Source organism: Abramis brama (genome assembly GCF_963993115.1).
Source record: "Abramis brama genome assembly, chromosome: 13".
NCBI lineage: Eukaryota > Metazoa > Chordata > Actinopteri > Cypriniformes > Leuciscidae > Abramis > Abramis brama.
The window spans coordinates 23,497,062-23,524,608 of NC_139975.1; the positions used below are offsets into that span (position 1 = coordinate 23,497,062).

The following is a 27,547-nucleotide window of genomic DNA, read 5'->3' on the forward strand; positions in this document are numbered from 1 at the left end:
GCAGTATGCTCGGTTGCACTTGTGTGTGTGTGCTAGTACTAACTGTCCCACTGGGACATACATAACAGTCTTACAAAAGCATTGGATAACACCTAGGGGGTGTTGGCCTAATCGACTGAGAAGGATGAGAGCCGATTGGCAGGACAGAAAATAGAGGTCGGACTAAAAGCTAGCATTTACGTCATGTCAGACGCAGTCACTCACGTCAACGACTATGACGTCACGTCTTCTGCTACATTTACCCCACTCCCACAGCAAAGAGGTGGAGTCATGAAAATCTGCAACCACTGCAAAAGCCAAAATAAGCTCTGACGTGACAGCAAATACACACGGCTATTCAGATAGATGTGCATCCCCCACATACACACACGCAATGCCTTAGGGAATGATTATTCTGACATCCGAATCACAAACCAGCAGAGCGGCAAATTGCCACCAGCTCTCCGAATGGCTGCATTAACAGTGGTCTCATTCAGCATGTTCTGCTACATAACCTCAGTGAAAGGAACCGCCACAATTAGCTAAAAATTCTAGGCAGTCAGCATGGATACAACACAGAACACCATTTGCTATTGGCTGCCATTTCAATGCAGTAACCAATCAGACTGTTTCCAGCTGAGCTATTCTGTTTACGCAATACACATTGTAATGTCATTGGGGGAAGTGACGGTCTTAAAGCAAGTGCTGCTGGGTTTTTCAAAATCCTTTTTCAAGTTGCTGTTCAGCACTCGTTCTAAGAATAGTGTTGATTTCTGTGGAAGGTATCATTGCGGCTTACAGATAGTAATGCAGTACATGAATGAATTACAAAGCTGAATGTTCATTATGGATTTTATTTTTTTGGAGGCAAAACAATGAATATGTACCTTTTTTTACAGTATATGAGGATCAGTTTCTTTCTACAGTTTAATAATGTAAACAATCTCGGAAGAGAAATGTGTTCAGTTTAAAAGGAAGCCATCATTTGCTTTTTTAAAACTATTTACATGAATTAAAATATAATTTATGACATCAAATAATTCCACTATATAGATTTGATCTAGGAAACTAGATTTTAACAATTTAAAAATACTGAAATGCATTTGTCTCCACATTCTCAAGATGTATGAAAATCACACAATACCGAGAGAGAAAAAAAAGTTGAAAATAAAACGCATCATTTCAAGACATCCAAACCTGGACAAATATGCAACCTGTGGCATATAAATAAAAAAACTCAAAATGAAACAAATGTGTAAAAATATAAAATCTTACTAGCAGTATTTACCAAAAACTACGTTAAAAAAGAAAAATCATAGTGAATTTGATAGTCATTAGATGTAAATAGTCCAAAAAAACATTAAAACAATACAATGAAGAAAAAAAAATATGCCCTTTGACTAAAATTTTGTTTCCACAAAAGACAAGGTCTTGAAGCAGCAAAACAATGCGACATGGATGTGCGATTCATTATCTGATGCTCTGGCACCGTAATGACAAACTTTAGATCCCCTTCTTGATAAAAAATGATCCAAGGTTTAACACAGACAATATAAACTTTCCCCAAATATAAACTGCCGATTCAATTGGAAAATTCTCTCCAATCTTGCAAGAGCATGTACTTTGTGAACAACAAATTGCAGGGCCATAGGTGTAGTGAATTAAAAGTGATGTTTTGTATGAACTAAAAAAAAAAAAGAGTGGAACCAATCAGATGTGCACACACACACACACACACACACTCACAGGGCCAAGCCAAACGATCATGACATTCGTGAAATGGATTTGATGTGATACCGCACTTCTCCTGTATCCAAACATCAAATGTACTTTTTGGTCAACTTGTCTAGCGATTGCTAAAATGAGGGCTGGAAAAAATGTATTGCATTGAAGAAGGTTCCCTTTGGAAGTTTTATTTTTTTAATCTTTTTTCTTTTATTTTTAATTTGGATCTGTACATTCTATATTGACAGTGTTGAAATGTATTGAAGTGTTCTGAAACACTGAATAAAATGATCTATAACAAATTATATCATCTATATATTTATCTACACAAACACACAAATATATATATATATGTATATATAATTATATATATGTATATACCTTTTATAATATGGCTGTATTGAAAAAGTTTACTTACTTCAGTAAAGAAAACACATTGGATTGTAAAGGAGATCAGATAGGACTGATAGCTTTATTTTCCCCTAAGGTTTAAGGCTCTCCTTGTGAGATTGGGCTGTCTGTGTATTTTCCTTGAAAAAAGTCCTTAAACGTCAACCTTCTTTGTGAACGATCTAAGCCGCATAAAACATACAATGCAAGATCCGATTTCCCCTATAACCCTAAAACGACCAATCTCTTCAATGAGAAAGGCTCTCTTAGCGATATTGCATCTCAATTGCATAAAAAAGAAAAACATGTTAAAGTAATTAAAAAGAACCATTTCTAAAGGGACACTTTATACAACAGTGTTTGACTTATGAAGCCATATCAATGAAAATTCCCTTCTGGATCTCCCTGTATTGCTTAACGCTGCATCATCGGGTTCACCAACAACCAGTCAGACCCACCATTTAAAACCACACGTTTACCACATCGGTGTACAGCACATAACCATACATCTCATGTTTACACAAGACACAGTGCTATATACACATTATATACTTCTCTTATTTATATATATAATCATGTAAACCAGCACATCTCTCACTTAGTATACATACTAAGCACAAACACTCATTCAGTTTGTTTTCTCAAGATCTTATTGGGCGAATTGGTCTGTAATATTCAGAGGCCGTGTCCAAGTAACAGCTCAGTACCGTAAAAGGGGAAGCCGAAAGGCACGTCCTGATAGGGTACTTTAACACTGAATAAGGCGTTCTGTACTTAGTGTGCGCTCTAGTAAAAGTCAAAAGAGAATTCAGTCATGTAAACATTCAGGTTTGGGGGGTGGGGGTGTGTTTCGGGATAAAGGGGAGAGGCAGGGAGCAAAGAGAGGCCGACGGACGGCCCTCCCTAAACCAGCACGCACATACATGCGCACACTCGCTCACAACTGCACTAGATCCACAGGCCGAGGGTTCGAGGAGACCCCCGCAGAATAAAAGCAACGGGTCCCAGCATATAATATGGGACTGAGACCCATCCCTAGACCCCATAAAAGACACGGACGACACACAGTTATACACTGGTACACGTTTAGACTTCAAAAAACACACACGAAGGACAAATAGAGAAGTAGCCACAAGGTAAGAGCTAGAAAAAACCCGCAGATCTTCCCCTGTCAGAAAGGAGAGAGTAAAAAAAGAGTGTTTGAGCTTAGAGAGAGCAAGATTATGAGAGAGTGACATGTAAACAAAGCAGAGATACGACCGCATCTCTAATGAGATTGAGCTCCGGAAAGATCTTCCTCCTAGTTTACCGCCACCCTTCTCTCAACCGATGACAGGAGCGCTCCAATGAGCCAACCGCCTGGGTGCCGGTCAGGGCTTTGCTACTGGCAGAGTCCAACCACTCAACTGTACTTTCAAATCAAGACCAATAGGATGTGCATTACAATCGCATTTGTGATGGGTACATTCCATTTCTCGGGAAACAATCAAAGCCTTTCTGTCACCCACTGGAATGGGTCGCGTTCTGGCAACTAAAACAGTAATAGAAACTGGTAAGTTAAAGGTGAAGAGTCATTTCTGAGTAAAAAAATGGAAACCGGTTAACGATTGGTCAGCCAAATAGATAGCCCCGCCCCCAAACTCACACTATTGGCTGTGTCAGGCTGCTCAAACAAACAGAGCGATATTTTGATACACCTTGCAGGATTTGTGTTTACTTGAATCACTTCATTGGAAAGGAGAGAGTATTTTAATGTCAAAAAATTAGCTTTAAGGTAGTACAGTCGGGCTTGGACTCCAGCAGCAAAAGCCCCTCCCACAGCAGAGGAGGGTAGAGGCCAGACCAAAGAAGCACTACCTTGTTTGAGTGCATAGATGAAATCAAGGAAGCACTAAAATTACAAAAAGACTACTTTTTTCTTGACTTTTTGATTTGTAAACTCTACCTTGTAGGATTTTTTTGTTTGTCGTTTTTTCCACTTTTCATCATAACACACGCGCACACGCACGCACACACACACACACACACAGAGTTGAACATCCACAAAGTTTTGCTAATACAAAGCAGTTATTGTTTATATATTTGTACGACAAAATGGTGAAAGCACCTTGCAGGTCTATGAATAGAAGACAAAAGGGGTACGAAAAAAAAAAAAGAATAAAAAAATAAAATCACACACACGTCACAACTACCAATGGAAAAGAGTGCGGTTTGCTACGAAGCCCGAGCCGCTCGCGACGTCATGAATGGCATCAAACACACACGAGAAGCAGCACTTGTGTCCGGTGTCTCAGAGCTGTTTCTGCTCATCTGTAATCCTCCCGCCCCAATGTCCTCCGATTCCTCAGTTAGAAGTGACAAGGTCTATTTTTTTAATCCAATGTTCAAAATGTAAACATGAAGAAGTGCCTTGGTTGAGGTGCTGAGGCGAGTCTCGGACGGGGCGTGACGCTGGAGGCGTGGTAAGGCGTGTCAGCGATGCAGACTTCTCTGGGCTTCTTTCAGCAGAGCGTCAAAGTCCAGTGCATCATACTTGCTCTTCACCGGTCCTGGACCCGCCTCATCTGAACAGCAAAACACTCAGTTAGTTTGCAACACTAAAGCAATCTGCTAATATCAATTTAAAAATTATATTTGGTTACAAATGATTTTTTTTTTTAAATATTAATTCTACATATTATTATATTATATTATATTATATTATGTAATAAAATACAACAAATACTATAATTGTGCATAGACAGAATAGCAAGATAACTTTTCTATCTATCTATCTATCACTATGAGGACAGCATTTTTGTAATCTTTATACCCCACCAAACTTTAATATAGGCTAACTATAATGTGACTCAGCACATTAGATTGAATGAGTTAAATTTAAAATTGAACAAATCAAGCAAGCTGCTTTTTCATTATCATTGTCATTGCCTGGAACTGACTTCACACGTTGTTCAGTCCCTCGACTTGATGTCATAGCAAAGCACTGCAGTGCACTGGCCTGACTATAATTAAAACGGCACCCTGCTTTTTCAAGTGGGCCAACCAAGAATCAAGAAGTCTTTTTTTTCCTATTTAAATGCAAATGAAGTTGAATTAGGCCGTTTATTAGCTTAGAAATGAGAAGACACCTTCCTCTGACTCAGAACAGAGCACCAGACGTCTGATGTAAAGAGAACATCAAAGAGACAGAAAACTCTCTGTTCTCTTACCCAGATCTATGTAACGCTTCCTGCCGAACCGCCGGCTGCCGTTCCCTCCGCTCGGACCAAGCAAGTCCCACCTGTGCCGTGAGGTCTGGCCGTTCTGAGTGGGCCTCAGCGTGATCACTCCACAACGCTCCCTACACAGGCACACAAACGCAAAGAAACATCAGCACTCCTTTCTCCCACTCACTGCTGAGGGCATGATAAGGTCAGGCAACTAGACGGAAATGGAACCCACTCGGTTTTGATGACCACTTTACAGTCCTCTGGAAGGCCGAAGGCCTCGAAGCGCTTACGCAGCATGGACTGAGTGACGCTGCTCGGAAGGTTGTGAATGTAGATCACTTGGCACTTGTTCTGCAAATGCACAGCTTATTAGAACAAATACTCTCCACAGCACTTAAAGGAAATGAACAAGATTGCAGATGCATGTATGCCTTTGATAATAAGGTTAGTGCTGCAAGTTGACTTGAAAACTCAACCTACCACATCATTCTCTTGTCCACACTTTGTCTTGCTCCTTTTTTCAGTTGCTTCGTGGCATGTCTCTGAGCTCTCATCGCTGAAAGAAGGATAACAGGGCTGAGTTATTCAAAATGGCAAAAGAAAGTAGCTAGCGTCCTGCTAATGGCAAGCTGCGCTGGGATTTATGCAGCATTTCATTTAAAGACTGATGTAGGATATTCCACCCTGATATTACGAAGATTAACCATGGTTTTGATATAGTAAAAGTTTATGGTTTTTGGCGGATTGATTACCATTTGTATAACCACGGTTTTACAACAAATACCACAGTTAAACTATGGTTAGTGTTGCAAAACCATGGTTATTTTGTGGAAGAACCATGTTTTTTGGGGGGTTTATTTGTAGTGAAACCATTGTTAATTTTTGTAAGGGATCCCTGACTTCCAAACATTAAGGTATATTACTCCTGCCACTCAAATGATGACATATAAAGAAACAAAATGGAAATGCTAACATTAGCTTAGCCATTGTTTGACTGTCAACAAACAGTCTTAGCAAATGATAAAAGATGTTCTGTAAACCAGATTAACTTTTTATTTTAAATGCATCACTGGCAAACATGTAATGCTGGTTCTGACATCGATATCGTTCCTCTGTATATTTATTGTTATCATCCTTGCTGTGAACTTTACTATTTTTCTACTGCTTGTTAATCAATAAATGCTTGTAAAAAGTTTATTTACAGGACATTAGACATCAGTTATCCAACTCTGTGCTAGCTACATGTATGGTATGTCTTTTGTTTATTTTTAGATTAATCTTGCATCATTAAGACACTAAGAATAGTCAATTATAGGAATTATTAAATTATTACTAGATAACAGCTTAACTACATTTTACTGCAGCCTCAGCCATTCTTCAAAACTCTCAACTCTTCTACATGGTCGTGAATGCTTTATAGAAGTCGAAATCCCATCATTAATAATTCCGACATGGCATGAACACACCTTCATCAAGGCATTTAATTTCCCTGAGTGCTGCTATGTTTGTGTGACATCATACACGTGCATTTGGACTTCAACTGGCGATATATTGCGCTTTTCGAAGTCGGAAGTCAGAAAGTTCAACAAAACACAGCAATAGAAAAGCCACCAGAGTATTCAGTACCTGAAGGGGAGTTTGCAGCTGGGTGAGGGGGGCGAACAGGAAACTGGGGACTGGGCGTCCAGCTCTGGGGTGGGAGAACGGACAGGTGAGGGTTCACTGGTCTGCTCTGGACTGGGCGTGAACAAAGCAGTGGTGGATTCGTCCTCAGTCGTTTGCTGGTAGTCAGGGACGTTCGTTAGGAGCCTCTCCTCCTGTCCCTCAATCTCCCAGTTCTTCACATCCATCTCATCCTCCTCCTTCTCCCCCACTTCCACATGGCACTGAGAGCCGAGTGCCGCAGCCATTCTCTTGCGACTCTCTCCCAGGCCCAATAGGCAGTAATCGTGGTCCCCGTACGCACGTTGCATCCCACCCTTAGAGTCTGTGTCGCCCGTTTGGCCCATCCTGCGCAGCTGGGCGTACAGTTCTGTCTGCTCTGGGAGCTTGCGTATGTGCGCCCGCGCCAGGCACGAGCTCTTGGTGGTGTGCTCAGCTTTTCCGTCTGGTTTGAAGAGCTCATCCTCCACTGGTTTATGAGGGGGTGTGGTGGGGGGAGTCAAGCCTGGAAAACACACGCTCATTAATCACTACGATACGCACATGAGCGCCACAACCAAATGCTCTAGAATATCACCAAACATTCTGTTATTAGTCACAGTGCACAGCAGGCATTCAATGAACATAATTAATGAAGAGTCAAACACAAACACGCATGTGTAATATATAATAATGACAAATTAACTTGAATCAGTTATTGTTTTTAGTGGTGTCTCAGGCAATTATCACCATTGCTATTGCTCATACAAACCTCTAAAACTAAGTTCAACAATGTATTTAACATTTTTAAAGTTTGGATAAAGAAATTAAAACTTGTATTCAGCAAAGTTAATTTTTTACATTTTAAAGACATTTTTAATATTACAAAAGATTTCTATTTCAAATAAATGCTGCTATTTTGAACTTTCTATTCATTAAAGAATCCTGAAAAAAAATTGTATCACGGTTTCCACAAAAATATTAAGCAGCACGACTGTTTTCAACATTGATAGCATCAAATCATAATTTTAGAATGATTTCTGAAGGATCATATGACACTGAAGACTGGAGTAATGATGCTGAAAATTCAGCTTTGCCATCACAGAAATAAATTACATTTTAAAATATATTAAAATAGAAAACAGTTATTATAAATTGTAATATTTCGCAATGTCACTGTATTTTTGATCAAATAAATGTATGTAGATGGTCCAGACTTGAACATTTGATTTGACAGGGTTCAGTAATAGCACTAAGCCCTTTACCATTCAGTTCATTTAGACATTCACTAACCTAATCTAGAAACGTCATTACCTACATTCTAAATCCTGTGCAAATACTGGCAAGCTACTAGCGTGCATGAGAACATATGAGGCGAATCAAGTGCTAATTGCTCACACAATGCCAAAAATGGCAACACTTATAAAAATACCCCTGACTAAGTGTGTAATATTACCTGCTGTGCCACACAATTCCACACAGAGAGTCTGCTCAAAGGGCTTGTTGGCATACTGCGTGTCTCTGATCAGGAAAATATGGAGAGAGAATATGGAATATATTAAACTTACATGGACAAGAAAAAGGATAGAGTCACAACAACACAATGTATTAGATTTACTGCTTAAGAGTTTTCTATTTGTAGCAGGGTTTGATTGATCTGGGTTATTTGACTCCACATCACGTCTGAGCTATGTATATGCATAAAACAACAAATGACTGTAATTGGTAGAAGAACCTTAGGGCTATTTATATAAAAGTTTTACTGTGAGAGACTGAGTGTTTTGTTACGTAAAAACAGCGACTCTACAAGCCTCCTCTAGGCAATTTTAAAGATGGATGGAGTCCAATGGTGGTCTTAAACTTCGGTCCTGGAAGTGTTCCAGGACTCTAGAATAGATTAGATATGAATGGAACACATACCCATTGGATTTGGACGCCAGCGGCAGACAGAGGCAGGACCGTTTCTCTACAATCAGAACAACAGGCAGTGTCATTGTTAGAGATCAGCACACACAGTAGAGTACCTGAACTGGCTCTCTGAAGATGCTCAATGGAAACGTGCTTAATGGCTAACCTATTTATTATCTATTATATTTATATATATATATATATATATATATATATATATATATATATATATATATATTTTACATTATATTATTTTATTATTTTTCTTGCATGTGACAACAAAATATAAATTCCGGCACGCTACACCACACTGACAGAGTGGACAAAAGTTTTCTAAATATTAATATTTATATACAGTATTTGATCATTTTCTTATCTCAGCCATTCAGTAATTTCTTTTTAAATTTCATTCTCAAGACTCAAAATCTAAATTGATATTTTATTACATTTTAATTCAGCAACTGAATAATGATTTGTTTTGTTTTTTATTAATTAACAAATTCAGAGGCAAATAAAGTGTCTTTTCATGTGAAGCTATAGTTTAAGGAGTACGTGCAGCATTTTTCCCATGTATGTATTGAGATGACTAATGTCTTACCGTCCCTGCTGGATGGGTAATGGCCTTCAGAAGCCTTGTGGGAGTTGGTCTTCTGGCTGTTATCAGAAGGAGGCTCAGTGGGAGGATGTTTGACCACGTTCTCCTCTTCCCTGGATTGCCCAGCAATAGGCTCCAACCGCCCACAGTTCTCACGGACTTTCTTAGCAAACCGGCTGGGGAAGGAGGCTAGCCGGCGAGAACGCCTGACTGAAAAGGAGCCTTCCTCTGGCTCTGGGCTTTTGGGGCGCTTTGTGGCCTTATGCAAGCTCTCACAGTCTGAGTCTTTAGCTTCAGCTTTGGGCTGACGTGCAGGGGAGGAAGAAACGTCAGCGCCGGGCCGAGTCGCAGCCCCTCTGCAGTGGATATAAGGGGGGCTGTGCATTCTGTAAGGCTTGCTTACGTCAAAGGAACTGACTGCCTCTAGCATCTCCTTGAGCAGGGAGTGGGCTTTGGTTTCCCTGTGGCGAGTGAAGGGCACCCTCGGCCTGGTCCCACTGCTGGTCTGGGGAGCCGGTCTCTGAGAGCTCTGAGGAAGGCCACGTGGGACCTGCGAGCTCTCAGGCTTGGTCTTTCGCGCCAAAGCCTCACGCTCTTTGCGATCCCAGCTGGCCTGTTTGCGTATCGGCAGGCAGTACGTGTGCATGTATTTGATGAGCTCCACTACTGAGTGCAGTTCCTTCTCTGAGGAGAACTGGGGCTTTGCTGGCTCAATGCACACCATGCTCTCACTCTCGCTGCTGGATGACTCCTCCTCTTCCTCCTCCGAGTCACTGTCCTCTTCATCCTCCTCTTCCTCTTCCTCTGTGTCCTCGGCCTCCCGTGCGGTGGTGAGGTGGCGGTGGAGTTCAGTGCAAAGACGACCGGTGGGCCTCACTGGTCGTGGCTTGCGCTCCTGTGTGCTTGATTTGTCCTTCTGTGGATTGATATTAAATACAATATAATATAATAAATATAATAAAGCAATAAGCCTCAAGAGGCTGTCCATTACATGATTGTATTATGCTTGAGAGATTCTGTTTTTCAGTGCGTGATGCAGAGTGGTGGATTACAACTTTTATTAAAAAAAATATTTCAAATAAATGCTGTTCTTTTGAACTTACTATTCATCAAAGAATCCTGGAAAAAATTATCACGGTTTCCACGAAAATATTAAGCAGCACAACACTGATAATAAGCTTTTTCTTAAGCAGCAAATCATCATATTAAAATGATTTCTGAAGGAAAGTCATGTGACTGGAGTAATGAAGCTGAAAATTCTGCTTTGCCATCACAGGTATAGATTACATTTTAAAATATATTAAAATAGAAAACAGTTTGTTTAAATTGTCATAATATTTCACAACATTACTGTTTTACTGTATTTTTAATCAAATATATGCATCCTTGGTGCACATAAAAACTTAAAAAAATCATACTGACCCCAAACATTTGAATGGCAGAGTATGAATGTACAAATTCAATATTTTACATACATTATAACTGTGTACTATTTATATTTTTAATATTTTATTTTGTGTGCGTGTGTGGTTCAGGTATACCCTACATTATCCCCACATAGATGCTAATATCTGAAATCCATTCCTTGTGGGGACATTTTTTGAAAATGTAAAAATGCTGAAAGTTTTCTGTGATGGTTAGGTTTAAGGATATCGTTGGGAGATAGAATATACAGTTTGTTGGCCCTCACACAAAATGATCAGCTAACATAATTTCACTAATCATATTATCAGCATATGGGAAAGTGTGAACAAGTACTAGTTATCATTCTGACTGGATTATAAGAGCAGGCTGCTATAAAAAGAGGGAAGAAGTGCTTCCAATCATTGCGTTCTTAAAAGCAATGGTTACCTCCAAGGAAATTGCTGCAAAGAATATTGCACCTGAAAGAACCATTTACCAGATCATCAAGAACTTCAAGGAGAGAGCAGTGAAGAGCACTGCAGTGAAGAAGGCTTCAGGACATTCAAGAGTGTCCAGCAAGCACAAGGACTATCTCCTCCTCAGGAGTCGGCTTATGAAATCGTGTCACCACCAGAGCATAGCTTGCTCAATATTGGCAGCAGAAGGGTGTGAGTGCATCTGCACGCACAGTGAGCAGAAAACTTTTGGACAATGGCCTAGTGTACAGAAGGGCAGCAAAGAAGTCATTTCTTTCCAAGAAAAACATCAAGGACAGACTTAAGTTCAGAAGAAAGTACAAGGATTGGACAGCAGATGACCGGTGCAAAGTTATTTTCTGATGAAGCCCCCTTTAGAGGTCTGCATTCCCGCGGCTGTCCCGCGGGACCCGACCAGATATTTTGCGCCGCGGGATTAAATTTCCGACTAAAAAACGGTAGCGGTCGGTAACTCTGGTGTAATTTGAACGGGAGCGGTCGGTCATTCAATATCACGTTCCCGACGCCGACGTTCTTTCAGAACAGCATATCTTCGCTTTACCTAATCTTAATCTTATCGACCACCCGGTATAGGCTACAGTCTGCCCTACATATTGTTCGGTTAAGGCCTACATATTTTGCTTAATGACATGTCATATTTTCTTTCTTTCTCTGACACTTTTCCTGTGTTGACAGCAAAATGTTAAGAATTTTGATAATACGAATAAAAATAATAGCCTACACTTCTTTTTTTTTTCGCTGCGACATTTTTTCCCCTACTGTCTGCAGCAAAATGTTAAATTTTGTATATTGACAAGGCGAATAAAATAATAATAAAAAAATGTTTGTGCAGACATTTTTATTTTCTCTGTGAAAATGTAGGCCTACATGTGAAATTCTGGGAGATCTATATTAAGCGGGATGGTCGGGTCGGGAAGAAAATTATTCTAAGCAGACAGCGGGTGAACAAATAGTGTATATATAGCGGGAACGGGTGGGTGCGGGATATAACCCCAGCGGGAGCGGGCGGGAGCGGGACTTAAAAAACAGTCCCGCGCAGACCTCTAGCCCCCTTCCAACTGTTTGGGACATCTGTAAAATTGATTGTCTGAAGAAGAAAGGGTGAACACTACCATAAGTTCTGTCGTGCCAACAGTGAAGCATCCTGAGACCATCCAAATGTGGGGATGCTTTTCATCCAAGGTAGTGGCTCTCTCGCAATTCTGCCCAAAAACACTGCCGTGAATTAAGAATGGTATCAAAAAGTCCTGTACTTCTCCCAACGACCTAGGAGCAATTTGGTGAGGATCCAAGCATTTTCCAGCATGATGGAGCACCATGTCACAAGGCAATTAAGACAATGAAGTGGCATGGAGATTATTTCACTGAAATTTTGGATCTGTGGCCAGCCAACTCCGCGGATCTTAATCCCATTGAGGAGCCGAGGTCAATCCTCAAAAGGCGAGTGGAAAAGCAGAAGCCCACAAATTGTGATCAACTCCAAAGAATAATAAGGTCAGGATTTGGCTTGAAGCAGTTATCCAGCAAGCCAGAGCGAATTGCAGAGGTTATGAAGAAGGGTCAACACTGTAAATATTGACTCTCTGCATATATTGAATGTTTTTGCCAATAAAAGCCTTTAAATCTTATGAAATGCTTATCATTGTCTATTATGAAATATTCTACAAATACTGAAGCAGCAAACTTTGCAAAACAGAGAATTTATATCACTGCTAATACTTTTGACCACAACAACAAATCAGCTTCAATCAGATTTTACAGAAATCCAATCAGATTTTAATGTGTTATACACATTTACACAGTTTTGCTGTCATAAAATAAACAAACCACATGCGCCAAAACAGTTTTAGCACTATAATGACAGAAGTAATAAATCGAAACACTTATAGTGATGGGCATTTGCTCATCTATGTGGAATGTAACGAGCTGTCTTTTGTAACACCCTTACTAACTGACCAAACATGCGAGCTACGCAGTGCATCTGAAACCCCTAGAGGCTATTTCAGAGTGTATTTTGCTCTAAGGTTACTGTGACAAATGTGCCGAGGTTAGTTTCGAGATATTCTCTTGGTATCTGAGGAACTACTGCCTGTTTCTTTTTAAGTAATCTCAAACTCAGTGAACATTGCCCTTTAGGCTGTGGCTTTGGCATGACAGATGGCTGCACTCAACTCTAATGCGACAGCGGCCTTAGCCATGGTGCAATGTGCCAAAGCGTAGGGAGTGAATGAGGAACCACAGGCTTCACAGGCTTTAGAACTTTGAAGCGCAAATCCTCAGTGTGGTTTCTAAAGGCTGGCATAAGCTAATTAGGCATTAGCATTGCGGTGGGAATTCGCCGCAGTGTAAACAGGTAGTGAATGGTATATGCACGCTTACACTGAGGTTGTTAACTCTATTTCCTATAATGTGAAGTATTCTGTTTTTTCCACATGTTTTGAGTTAATCCTGCAATCACAGTGGCTGGAACTTCCTCTCACCTTCAGCACGGGCCTCACGGGCTTGACGTGCTGGTTCCTGCTGCTATGGCGATGCACGCTGCCGTCTTTGTGCGACTCGAGGCCCGCAGGCACATTAGGGGGCGACAACAGGAGCTTTTTTAGCTGTGGAGGGAATGAGAGGTGAGGGATTAAAATTTGATGGCACACGATGCATTTAAAACACAGACAGTGCAAACAGAATCAATCTATGATGTCTGCTTAGCAAAAAAGGTTTGCATTTTGTCTTTCAGTACTCAAACACGACACCAAAAGCTCCTGTATAACGTTTAAAGCAGTTCTGTGCTCTAGCCACTGAAAGAACAAGACAGTTACTGGATATTCAAGAAAATCTGAAATGGAAGTCTGCCAGTCCTAAATGACCAGCGCAACCAGAGAAAGCAAAGTAAGAAGCAGCAGCACTGTGTTGTTTAGTCCCTTAAGTGATTGTTAATGTGCCAACTTGGCAGGTCTGTCCACGGCTCTCAGTGTCCATTGAGGAAACTGAAGGGGCGCTGAGGGTTTCAGCTACTGTGTACCAAACTGTTTTGGCATGCATCGGCCATCTATGCCATGAAAACATGTGCTCCACTGTCCCTGTTCCTGGTGCTTCAATGCACCCCTTGTTTCGCACACAGACTGGCCTCATTTAGGGGTTGAGGTGTAACTGTGACCATTGCCAGCAGAGGGGGCTCTCAGCTCTTGGGTAAGACACTAATACCCAGACTAAACTTTTAGACTTCAGGAGGAAGCTAAAGTATACTGGAACAATTCCATTGTTACTGAATCATCTTACATGGAAATCTATCTTTTAGACTTGTAAATTTCAGGCATTTTTAATAAGGATGCTAGAATCAAAAAGGTCTGAAATGGTTGCAAAAAGACTAAATAACTGACAGGAACTTTACAACATTTTGTAACTAAACTGTAACTAATGTTAACAAATTGAACTTTGTTGTAACATAAAAGTTTACATAAAAATATCTATGACAATACCTCTTGGTTTAATTATAATTTTTTTATATACACTACTGTTAAAAAGTTTGGGGTCGATAAGGCGCCATAAAAGTACTTGTCTTATTCCCAGATAAATGCACATAATTTTCTTCAATTTAGGAATAATTTGTCCCTCCTTCAGACATCTCTTATATAATTTGGTCCTACACCCAGTAAGTTATCCTTTTTTTGGTAACTCTGAAACAAGTCCAAAAAGAGGCAATAATTATCTCAGTAATCAGATGGTGCCCTTTCATGGAAACCAAACAATGTGGTCCTAGAACAATGTGAATTGTGTAAGGTATTGAGTGAAATGTAAGACGGTCATTACTGTAAGTACTACCAATCGCTATGGTAAAAAATCCCAAAACACACAAGACAAACTGGAAAAAAAGCTACATTACAATACAGGCCATGCCAACCAATTGTTCAGCATTACAGGAAAAAGCAGTGAAAAAAGGAGGGAAAAAGAGAGTAGAAAAGAAAAGCAGTCAAACGGGTAATAACTGTTATAAGTGGTTTCACAACGTACACAGATTAAATTGCTGGGGTTTTTTGAGCTGAGACGAACAGATAACATCACAGCATATAATTCCAGGAAGTGGCGTCTTAAGAAAGAGATGAGCAAGAGAGAGTAGGGTCCTCTCACAAAAGGTTGGAAAATGGAGGAAAGAGCGCTGCTGTAGAAGTCCATTTTGTCTCCTGAAGGATTAAGAGATCTGGGAAGTAGACATAAGCATTCCCCTAAAAAAGTACCATGGTATTGCCATGTTTTTGGACACTATCATGATGGTAATGTCATGGGATTTATTGAAGTACACTATAGTTCAAAAGTTAACTGTTTTTGAAAGAAATCTCTTATGCTCACCAAGACTGTAATTTTTTATCAAAAATATTGCAAAAACAGTGATATTGTGAAATAAGAACCACTCATTACTCCAATACTCTAGTCTTCAGTGTCACATGATCCTACAGATATCATTCTAATATGCTGATTTGGAGCTCAAGAAATATTTCTTGTTATTATCAATGCATATATATTTATCATATGTTGCCAGGTATCCATGTTATTGCCACCTGATACCACCACAGTACTTTCTTATAAGGCTGAGAGGAAGATAAGAGGAGTGGGATGTGTGGGAAAATGAAAGGCCAGAAAAAAAGTCAAAGCCATGTGTCCATGTTCCTCATCCCTGCCTGTGAAGAGGATTCTTTGTTAGATTGGTTGCTTAAAAAGAAACAAAAAGCCCAAAATGAGAAAAATTCAGACCTGTGTTGCCTATCATACCCATGCTGTGGGGTAGTCAGAGGCCCATCCAAATCCACCTTAAACAGGAAGGAAGGGTTCTTACTAGAGATGGTTCTTCCGTCTCTGGGCTCAGTGAGCCAGGGAGGGGCTCACTGTCCAAAGGGAGATCATCTTCCTCCTCCTCGCCCTCCTCAGGGTCGTCCCCTAGGGAAGGGAACACAGATAGACCCCCGACTCCGTCCTCAACAATGCCGTCCAGGCTGTCTGTGAGGGCAGCGAGCAGTGCCGCATTTTCTTCCTGAAAATAACAAGAAAGAAATGAAGGCAAATGCTCTGCAACGCAAAGATCAGGAGAACCTACCGGTACATGTACACAACTTGCATGTCTAGTATATGTCTTTTTTTATACCCATGTATAAGACAGAAAAAGTGAAGAATGACAGAGTTTATTCATAAAAGAGGGGAAATAGGATTGGGACATGTTGCAGGCTAGACTCAAACCTGCAACTCTCACATGAGCATCATTGCTCAAAATATTATCACAATGTATATATGCACTAACCACTATGCTGTGGCTATGTGGCTAGCAGTGATATGTTAATCTTATAACATTGTCATTCAGTAAAAGGTTTACTAAACTAGGCTTTAAAGGATTAATTCGCCAAAAAAAAAAAAAAAATCAATTCTGTAATTTACTCACCCTTCATCTTCGAAACACAAATGAAGATATTTTAAATATACTCTAATCATTTTTTCCATTGATTTAAGTTCTACGGAAACAAAACTTTCACATATCAAAAAGTACAAAAAGCTTTTATTCACATATAAACATTGATCAAGGCTTTTATTCACATATAAACATTGATCAGCACACATACTGTACATATAGCACATCAAATAAGGTAAACAGAAGCTCAAACCTGCTTGCTTGACGCCTGAGAAGAAATGAGGTTTGTTCTTGTGTCAAGCAAGGCGGAACCTGATTTCACCAAGTGCAAATTGTTCCCGGATCAACATCTTTGTTGGTCCTGGAAGAACATTCTTATCAACCAATCAGATTTGACGGACAAGTTTACAGTTTAAGTCAATGTCAACAATCAGGGTTTGGTGCTTCTACATCAGAGTTACATATTCACATATAATTTCCCTCTGATTTTAGGGATAATTTATGGGTAGGGTTAGGATTAGGGGTAGGGATATTGTTGGGATTAAATTTTCAGATAGGAATGTTGTTCCAGGATCAAAAAAATATATTAACTCGGCAAAATCAGGATGTGCGGGTTGAGCTTCCATTTACTGTATGTGATCTATGTATGTACATAGATCAATGTTTATATGTAAATAAATAGAAATAATTAAATCTGTTCTCCATATAAAGCAACTGTGTCTCTTCTGAAGCCTTGGATTAAACCTCTCAACTCATATGGATTACTTGAACGATGTCTTTTTGAACTTTTTGAAGCATGAAAGTTTTGGTTGTGTGGACTTTCAATTGATGGACAATGAGAAAATATCACAAATAGTCTTATCGGTTTGGAACAACATGAGGGTAAATGATTTTTGAAATTTCATTTTGGGGTGAATTAAACCTTTAAGACTAATGTTTTCCCAAATTGGGCCCTCAACCTTTCAAGTCCAAACTTGAAATTCTGAATCGTTTGTTGGGTAGTGAACACACAAACGCCATGAGACTGCAAAATCAAGTGCACCATTTGGGACAGGGGACTGAGGACTGCCATGATTATTGTCCATCTAAAAACAACCAATCAGAGGGCAAAAAAATATATTTTTTTAAACTAAGAACTAGATTTTTAATATCCCCTAACTTAATGTATAAGCAATAGTAATAGTGCTGTTTTACCACTTATCAGAACAATCTATACATGCACAATAAAGGAAGTACAGATGATGGTTCCCACCTCAAATAGCTCTGGGTCTCCAGCACTGTACTGTATGGATGCAGGGGAGTGATCTGAGTGCTCGTTGCACCAATGCAGCTCACTGAGGCAGTTCACTGAGTCAAAATCACTGGCGTCCAGCTGCGAGAGGTCAAAGTCAGGGAAGTCAGCATCAAGGCGGTCTGAGCAGACCTCCTCTTCCCCATACTGAGAATGAAAAAAAAGAAAAAAAATGATAGGTCAAAAGGCCAACATCAGAGGACATCTGAAAAGAATGCACTCCGCTGTAAACGCTGGGAAATCAATAGACATGCCGTGACTGGAGATCCTGAGCTCGTAAGAGTCATCTGAATTAGTACTAACCTTCAGCACAACTTTATTAAAGCTAATTAACTTAGAGTTGAAAGAAGACGAAAAGCTGACCCTGGATTTAACAATGGTTGCACATCATTGAATTGAAAACCACAGCTATGGTTTTTTTTGGGTTTGCTGTGAGAGGGAACTGCTAAGATATATGTTTTAAATGTGCATACGTTAGGAATAAGTCACAATGGTAGACTAGTCAACCAACACCACACTAGTGTTAGTTCGTTCTTTTAGTTTTGATTTTTAGAGTGGCTGCGCTTTATTTAACAAGCTGACTTTAGCTTAGACAGTTTTCACGGTAAAAACCTTCTCTCAGGAGTTGTGCTTTTAAAGCAGCGCTGCTATAGCCAGTGAGTGTTTCATGCTAAAAATAGTTTAGAAATCACTTTTCTCAAGACCCCTGCTTTCTGTTCCATGATGCTGTACTCCGTCAAACCGCTTTAATAATAGGGCTTCTTTAAAACAGATTAGTTGACTAACTGTTCAGGCAACTTACACACTAGTTGATTTTAAACAGTTTTGCCCATTCACAACATGTGTGAAGAGAGAGAAAATGTGTGTATGTGTGTGAGAGAGAGCGAGAAAGATACAAAAAAAAATGTGCGTGTGTGTCTGTGTCAATAAGTACTGTGAGAAGGGAAGTGGTCTAAACCCCAGGGGTACAGCAGAAAACCACACATGCCTTAATATCTCCATGTGAGCGATGGAGCTTTGCATTTTGCACTCAGATCATTTGGCTAGTTCCTGTCTGTTTGTAGAGAGGATACCTGGAGGACACCTGGTGTGATGCTGCCTCGGTTTACAGGAGGCCGTAGCATGAATATTCTACAGGGCCGCTGCGATGCATTTTTGATGACTGCTTGCACAATTTGTCCCCTCTCTGTTTCACAGAGCTGATGATTGCACTTATTCAGTTCCCTTTTATTTTCTTACACTAGGCCTGGTCAAGCGGTTGTCATTTATGTCTGTTCACCAAAATGCTGTTTTAAAATGCAGCAAATCACATGGAATCAAACAGCAAAGATTTTCTACAGAGAGTCTCTAAAGCACCTACTGTATTACCAGCTGCTGAGCTCTGATGAAATGAGGTCACATACTGTAGCCCATACCTCTGCACTGTTTTAGCCCAATCTTATTATATCTGCAGCATTTTAATCTGCTTCACACTAAGCTATTGTTGAAAATTCTTCAGATGAAATCTGGTGTTGAAAACAATGAGAGAGAAGGATACCATTACATTCACCTACTGTACCATTTATGAGTTTAAGTGATTTATAATGATATTGATTTTAATCTTTTTTATTTTAATAGCATTTTTATTCAACTGATTAGTCATTCATATATTTTAGACTACCGTTTCAAATTTTGGGGTTGGTAAGAGTTTTTTATGTTTTTGAAACATTATGCTCACCAAATCCGCATTTATTTGATCAGAAATACAGTAAAAAAAGGGAAATCCATTCCTACTTGCAGAATTTTAAAGGGACTACTTGAGATGCCCTGAAGGAGCACGTGCATGTGCACGAATGCAAGTGTAATGAAGGTGTTCACCCATCATCCAACATGCAAACACACACACTTAGCGCTCTCTTCGCATCCCCCTCACATGCCACTGATTCATCTCCGTCCTTTGAAACCCCCTCCCCAGGAGCACAAGAGCTCCAGCTAATCAATCTTTTTTTTCCCAACCTTTTTATTCTCTCTTGCTCTCTTTTTCAGTGTTATGGAGAGTCTCAATATCAATCAATAAAAATCTCCTTGGGCTCTGAAGGTTTAAGGTCACAAGCGTGAGTGTGAATGCTGCAACGGTAGGGCTGGGCGGTATGATGGTGTATACCACGAAACAGTAGAAGTGACTTTGCTATTCCGGATATACTGTCGGTTTATCCATTTGACCATTAATATATACATTTACATATCAATTTCAAGTATGCAAACAACATGTGTTACAGTGATATAAAATTACACATATTGTGATATTTCTACCATAAAAATCTGGGTCATATCACCCATCCCTATGCAAATGCAAACAGAAGAGCTCCATGACTGCTGATGTTCCAGAGAAACGGCATGTGTGACCTCTTATCGGATGCACACGTTCCATGAAAGAGCAGCAGAGGTGCTGTTCACACGTGCTGGAATCGTCTGCATAACTCACACGCTGATAAAACCTCAGGTTCACCCTATTAACAGCATGATCATGCTATTATGAGGCGACAAAATGCAGTCACATTTCCAATGCACAAAAAAAGTCCTACCAGCTAGTGCTGGACTGATGCTATTAAATGAGCAAAAGTTAATGAGCGTAGCTGACCTACTCAAGGTAAAAGCGATAAGGACTAATCAGTGATCTGTGTAGTCAAGAATGACCTTTCTATTCACTCTCCTTTAAAAAAAATATAACCGTTCCATGAATCTCATAACAAGAAAGGTCATTACACATTAAAATCAGGCAGCGAGGGGTGGTTTACGTACATACTGACGTATACGAATATGCATAGCAAGCCCGAGTCCAAGGGCACACCGAGATAACTCAAAAACAAGCACGTAACAGCATATAGGTTTACATCATCCCCCTGCATGTTACGAAAATTCTAGCAATGTGGTGCAAGAGTACTTGATCCTCAAAACACAACCATACAAGGCTGACCCACTGTTGACAGTGTACTGTCAGTCCATGGGCATCTTTTCAAGGTATCTGGGGAATTTTATGAATACATTTAAGGATAATTAGAGGCAAAGTATGCAAAAAAAGAAAAGACACAAAGTGTGACCTTTACTTTGTTTGTCATTTCCTACTGCAGGGCGATCAAATGCAGCATCTAAGACAGAACAGGTTATCTGGGATTTCTGTTATGGATGTATAGATAGACCAATTGATTGGCTGATTGATCTGAGCGCAATTCAGTTACACTGCTATTGTAGTAAAGCTGCAGGTTACTCATTCAATCCTTGCATTTACGAGCTAATAGGCTCTTATCTGGGTGCCCTGTCCCTTCTGAGCCTACTCCTATCTAAGATGCGTTATATATAGCTGTTATCCTCAGTCTCATGACTGGCTCTTACACAAGCTGCTTGTGACGGGCCATGCTTTAAATGCTGCCCATGCCAAACGCAGATGGAACTAGTGGCTCTCTCCTAAGCCTCCCTCCCCAGAAACAAAGACACAGACATGCACACATGCAGCCCTTTGAGACACATCCTGCCTGGGCTGTTAAATGGATTCCCTCACGACTCAATCCATAAAAAACTTGGGTGTAGTAGCTAGCCAGCCTCAAACAGGGAGGATTTTGTAGCACCATTTCTCCAGAAGCAACGGGTTCCCGAAGTGCACAATACATCTTGTTGACCTGTACATCCTCACTTACTGTTTGACCTTTGCTCACGTGATGGTAAATTAAATAAAGATGTTAAACCGCAACTCTCCTAAACCCCAAATTGGTGGCTAAACTGAAACAGGAGCGATTAAATTAGCTCTTTGCATATAGTCTTTAGAGGAGATTTCCGCCAAGGCCTTTACTGCAAACCCAAATTAACAGCGGACCGATAGAAGTAGGGCAGTTAAAGGAAGATCTGGGCCACTCGTGTACAGTTGAATGAGACCGATAAAAGACAGATTCATGACACCTCATTGGCCAAGTCTCAGGTTTGGCAGGAACCTTTCTTTTCTATCCCTCTAGGAATTAACTGTCTGCAGCGCACACAACCTTGCTATCCCAGCAGGCCACCTTTATCTTGTCTGTTCTGAAACCAACCTAACCCTTTAAATATAGTGCTTATTGAACCCATTCATCCTTCAGACCTTTGCTAACAATTTCCATGTAGTAAATTTCCTCACACTCTCTCAAGACTTCCAATAGTCTAAGTTTCGCAATCAACTGTGTGTTGAGACATTCAATTTCATTTCAATTTTTCAAAGAAATTCAATTTATGCTTCATTTTACCACAATTTCACCATGTTATCACTCTTGACCTTATTGAGTCAATGTATTAGATAATTCAGTATTAGACAATTCATGGCCGTTTAGATTCTACATCTTCTAAATTTCCCTTTTGACTCATCAGATATTCCCCTTCTCATAACTGGCTTAGACATATTAACCGCCCACTTTTATTGGAGACATCTGCAGTAAGTCTGCATCCGCACTCGCTGTATAGCCTTCATCTTGAGCTGTTATTCTCTAAAAAAACATTTCAACATTAACTTTGACAAGTCTTAGGCTGTGTACTGGAAGTTTTCTGAGAGGCAACCTAACAGCCATTGAGCCCAATTTTAATCCTACTTAATTGTTTTCAGATTAGCCGTCAAACTCAGTCTATATCTTCTAGGCTGAGACAGGTATCAAGTGCAAACCAAGGACATTGCACTGGTCCGAGTGAGACGCGATTATGCAGAATGTCTGAGAGCTAGTGCCCTCGAACGCAACCCCACTTCAGCCAGGTAGGACAGTAATGAGATCTGATTAGAAAGCGGATTCTGTGCTTAGAGACAGGACTTTGATAGACTGCCAGTTGAGTTGTGACTTTGGATTCACATGGGAAATGGAAAATAGGCTTAAATCTTTTAAAGCTTCATGTCCAAGCCCAGTTCCAGCATTACTATAGATCAATGCATCTATGTTTCGTTTGAAATAACTCCCTTGTAAACGAATTATTCAAGCAATGGTTCATGGTAGTCAAGATGTATTGCATTGGATTAAGTTTATATCCTTTGATCCTTCTTTTTATTTACTTCATCTGAACTTATCACATATCTATATGTTCTTCCTGTCACATGTGATGTCTAAGGCATGACAGTCATTATTTCAGCCTGATTATTCTTAACTGACATCACTTGATAACCCATAGACACTAAAGGCATGTTTGTAAGTCCTTAACAAGATTAAGAGATGTAATAATCAAGTTAAGAGAGGCCAAACATCACAAGGGTTCATAAAAAAATAAAAAATACCTCCTTTAAAAATATTTAATAAGGCCACTCTGGCTCAGTTTATAAAGTTGGTCAAGATCAAGAAAAAAAGCTCAGGTGTTATGTACTTTAGTTGAATGATAGGGCCACATGTATCATATATTGATAACATAACATTCATAACACTTTTAATATGATCCTCTGAGAAGAGGTATTAAAAAATTACCAGTCTCTTTTATTATTACCATATAATTACCAGTCACAATTATTAGTCTCTTTTAAAGACATTAAATATGGTAATGCTGCACCAGACCAATCATATGACTGAAAAATGGCACTACATTGCACACTGTGTGTGTTGGGAAATGGTGAAAATGAATGTATTTGCTTGTTAGTAAAGGGGCCATAAGTTCATAACTTATTGGCATTTTCTGCCTTGATATCAGCGCTGATGTCTAATTCATCCAAGCCCACTGTTCTAAAAATAGTTGTTTTGGTTAGAAGACGATTCTAATAGGACAGGCTGCTGCCAGCTTTCGTTCTTCCATTAAGTCATCTCAGAGAGTGGGCGACCATGGGGAGGGGGTACAGGGATGCTTGTGCACTTAATAGAAAATCACAGCAACTGTTATTAATTTGCAGTTACTCTCATGCTCGGAAATTTGCTATTCTTATCATGTCAGATCATCATTGTGTCTCAGTTTCTGTTCAGTGTCCAAGGAAGAATCTGTTCTCTAGTCCTGAAATCAAAAAATAGATTAGGGATTTGCAACTACATATTTATAAAAACAACTAGATGAGTAAATGCCAAGTTGAGTAAACGGTCTTAAGGAAGACCTGCATAATTTGGCTGGATTTGAGTTTGATTTGAATCTATTATTATTATCTATTATTATCTATTATTATTATTGAGTTAATCCACAGTTCTTGTGTTTAGGCCAAGATGCAGGAAAAAATGCAGTTTAAAAAAATATATATATCCAAAATACCCACTTGTTTGTAGCTGTGGTGAAAAACACTGTGAGAAAATTTGAAAGGCAAAAATAAGTTTTATAGGTTTTGCTTATATCATACTTGAAAGCTATTTATAACATGCCATCAAAAAGACTCTGGTACTGATAATCTACTGCAACACGTGCCTGAAAATCCACCTCTCTTCCTCAGTTCATGTAATAGAATTATATACATATAAGTATACATTAAACTGTATATATGCACATCATATTCTTGTCTTAACTATGGCTGCTAATAGCGACATAATCTCCAGCTTAAATATTTGACATTCAGTCACTGTGAAACCAAAGCTCTCAAGGTCACCCACAGTTCAAAATGCATACCACAGCAAACATGAAAGCAAACCCAGCACTGATGTAAATATAGGCACCAGCGCATGCATTAGAAGTCAATGCATGCCTGCAGTAAAAAAAAAAAAAAAAAAAAAACCCTGAGAAATCATCAGGAGATCCAAAAGGTAGTCAGCAATTCTCTCCACTGCTTCCAACCTGGATCCATTTCACTGACACAATGAGAGCACTAGTCTCAGGTTTCAGAGCCTTGTATAAGGTTGTTGACTGGTGTCACATTTTCCTGCACAATTGTGTAATGCAATGCAGACTTTGTCACAAGACTGAAGGTGAGCAACCCCTCATTATCTACAATGGGGGTCCGTCGCTCCTCAGACTGAGGTCTACCTGCAGTCACGACTGTGGGTGAGGGGGACTGCAGGACAATACAAGCACTGTTTCCAGGCAGAAACCAGTCAGCAGTATCTGTAATTTAAACAGCCAGAGAGAAATATCAGACTCACCTTGACTACAAATTACCAGCTGAGTTTGATAAAGATGTGAAAGTAAAATAAGTAAAATGCTCTCATTGGATTACGGGTAGAGCTGCTCTCATTGTGTCTAATGAATTCAATCTGTCCAGCTGACACAGACGGGATGAAGGGAATATGTTCAATTACACCTGAGAGAGAGAGTTAAAAGAAGGAAGATTCAGGGAGACGTAGATGAGTCTTTTCAGACTTGGGTGGCCACAGACAGATCATGATGCCTGAGGAAGATGGCATCAACCCAACTTGTTTCTAATTCACTGGGAGCAGTCAGTGTCTGAGCTCTTAGTCGATGTGCATGGCTGTAATTAAATCAAAATGCTTTTTTTGCTCACTCTGCTTGAGCATGAGGGCAGAAGACACTGTTCGGGATAAGGGGCCGTCTAGAGTGACTATTCCCTGCAAGCCGGGAACCTAAAGCTGCGATTTCCTTGGTATTGTTCTCCATGATGCATGTTTCATATTCCACTGTGTTCCCAGACAGGTTTTCTCCAGAAAACACCAACCCCATTTGGGAATCACAGTGGGAAAGCCTTATTGCACATTTCTGCAGCATTTCATGCAGTTCTGCAGTGACCGTACACAATATAGATAATGCATGATGCATTGATAGGTGTTTTGCAGAGAGATTGGGATAATAGGATTACAAGTCCCTTGTTTCCATCTGTTGCGAAGGTCATGAGTCTGGGTCAAACAATAACAACTCATGACCACCACTAGGGGCCAGTCGAAACCTCTAAGTCCCCTGTAAACAGTCCCTCCACATAACCATGTAGACAACATGTGCCTTGACATGATTGAGAACTCTTTATAGCAGTTATATATAGATGCCTGGTATCTATTTTAGAGCATGCACATAAACCTGCATGCAGTGTCAAGGAGAGAACCATGGCTCATAGTAAGTGGCACTCAGCCGTAGGTCTTTGCCTCAGATTTAGAACCACCGATTCTTCATTCGACTGCACCAATAACTGAGTGTGCATCTCCAAGACTAAATATGGAAAAAAAATTCCTCTGCTGTGGTCCAGTGGTTGCTCTCCAGCTGTCCCTAAGGATAATGTTCCAATGCAGAGAAGTGAAAAAAGGCGAGAGAGTTAAACATTATAGTTCCTGAATTCCACCAGGCTAAGCACAGCATGGTGGATATTCAAAGGGGACAAAAGAACAAGGCTAAGAGCACTGGTGCTAAAAACACTGTCGTGCAGAATGTCATGGCTATAGCTATTAATCTTGATCTCCAGTTTCTCTCGCTACTGGCCAAGAAATCAAGGTAAAGAATATTCCCATCTCTATTTTAGGGGGTCACTCAGCAAGCACAGTTTGTTTGTTTTGAAATCCAAGAATAGACCGTAATGCAGAGATGACATTTGCTTCTTGCATTCAATGGTTGAAAGGACAGTGCTCAGACAACTGTTCAAGTCGCACATACAACTATGCGGTAGTGCCCTGATGTGAGTGGTTAGATAGAAAAGAGATACAAAATAAAAAAAACAGATCTAGTTAGAAGTAAAATGTATGACCTCTGACTCTCTGAGGCTATATATGATGGAAAAATAATGTTTTGGCTATTCAAGTAAAAAAGTCATGTTTTGAAGAGAATGTGAATGTACAGTACAAACATCTGCCTAAACAAGGTACCATTTTGCAATTCGTGTTTTAAAGAACACCTAGACTTCAAATATGAAAGTGATGGAGGTTTGCAAAACAAGACGTAGACAAGGGGTAGCCAAACTTGCCCCTCGAGGGCTACCTTCCTGCAAACTTCAGTTCCAACTCTGCTCCAACACACCTGCCTGTTATTTTCCAAGTAATTCTGAACATCTTGATTAGCTAATCTCTTCAGGATGGTATCCCACCAGCAGCAGGGTTGGCTACCCCTGCTGTAGAAAGGCAAAATATACCTGCCGTGCCATCAACAAGTGACCTTTGAGAAAAGATCATCCATAGAAAATCTGTCTGGCAACTGCATGTATGCTCTTACTTTTCTATCCAATGAGGACGTTTAGCTGGCTCAACCTTCTCCGCAAATACTCGCCGCTGACTTTCTGAGTCAGCACTGCTGCATGTGGTCTTCAGGCAAATATTGAGTGGTCCACAGGACATCTCTGCGTTGGCTTTCTGGGTGAGCTCTGAAGCAGGAAGATGACTCACCCTGAATTCCTAATGCTCAAACAGAAGGCAAAGCCATCTGCCAGCCCTCATCTTTAAGCCATTGCTTTAGCAGCAAGCAGAGTTTGTTACTGTGCGATGTTCTGACATGAATTGTAAGCTAAGTGTGTTGTCTCCTGGCCTTTACGTGCTGCTCGTCTCAGAATCTGAGCAAATATTAAATAGTGATGAAAAAATTTAACAGAGCTTACCACTTGCCAACTAACCGATAGTGATGCTCACATCATTGCAGGTCTTTAACTGGTGGAAAGGTTTAGCGGTGCTGCATTCGGACTTTATGCATTATGGTTATTAAGGGTAATTA

The 27,547-nt window shown here is 40.0% G+C and overlaps 1 protein-coding gene across 2 annotated transcripts in view; it reads right to left on the reverse strand.

The window, feature by feature from the left end:
• Nucleotides 1-2,147: 2,147 nt before the first annotated feature.
• The window catches only part of ppargc1b (peroxisome proliferator-activated receptor gamma, coactivator 1 beta), a 44,918-nt gene continuing 19,518 nt past the window's right edge, over nt 2,148-27,547 (reverse strand). For both annotated transcript variants that reach the window (XM_084133349.1, XM_084133350.1), the window contains exons 2-12: nt 17,990-18,175; nt 16,174-16,368; nt 13,829-13,951; nt 9,451-10,363; nt 8,865-8,910; nt 8,401-8,465; nt 6,930-7,470; nt 5,784-5,859; nt 5,536-5,654; nt 5,304-5,434; nt 2,148-4,658 (exon numbers count right to left, since the gene is read on the reverse strand). In XM_084133349.1, coding sequence (XP_083989475.1) covers nt 4,567-4,658; nt 5,304-5,434; nt 5,536-5,654; nt 5,784-5,859; nt 6,930-7,470; nt 8,401-8,465; nt 8,865-8,910; nt 9,451-10,363; nt 13,829-13,951; nt 16,174-16,368; nt 17,990-18,175 — 2,487 coding nt within the window. In that variant the 3' untranslated portion in view covers nt 2,148-4,566. The remainder of the gene's footprint in view (nt 4,659-5,303; nt 5,435-5,535; nt 5,655-5,783; nt 5,860-6,929; nt 7,471-8,400; nt 8,466-8,864; nt 8,911-9,450; nt 10,364-13,828; nt 13,952-16,173; nt 16,369-17,989; nt 18,176-27,547) is intronic.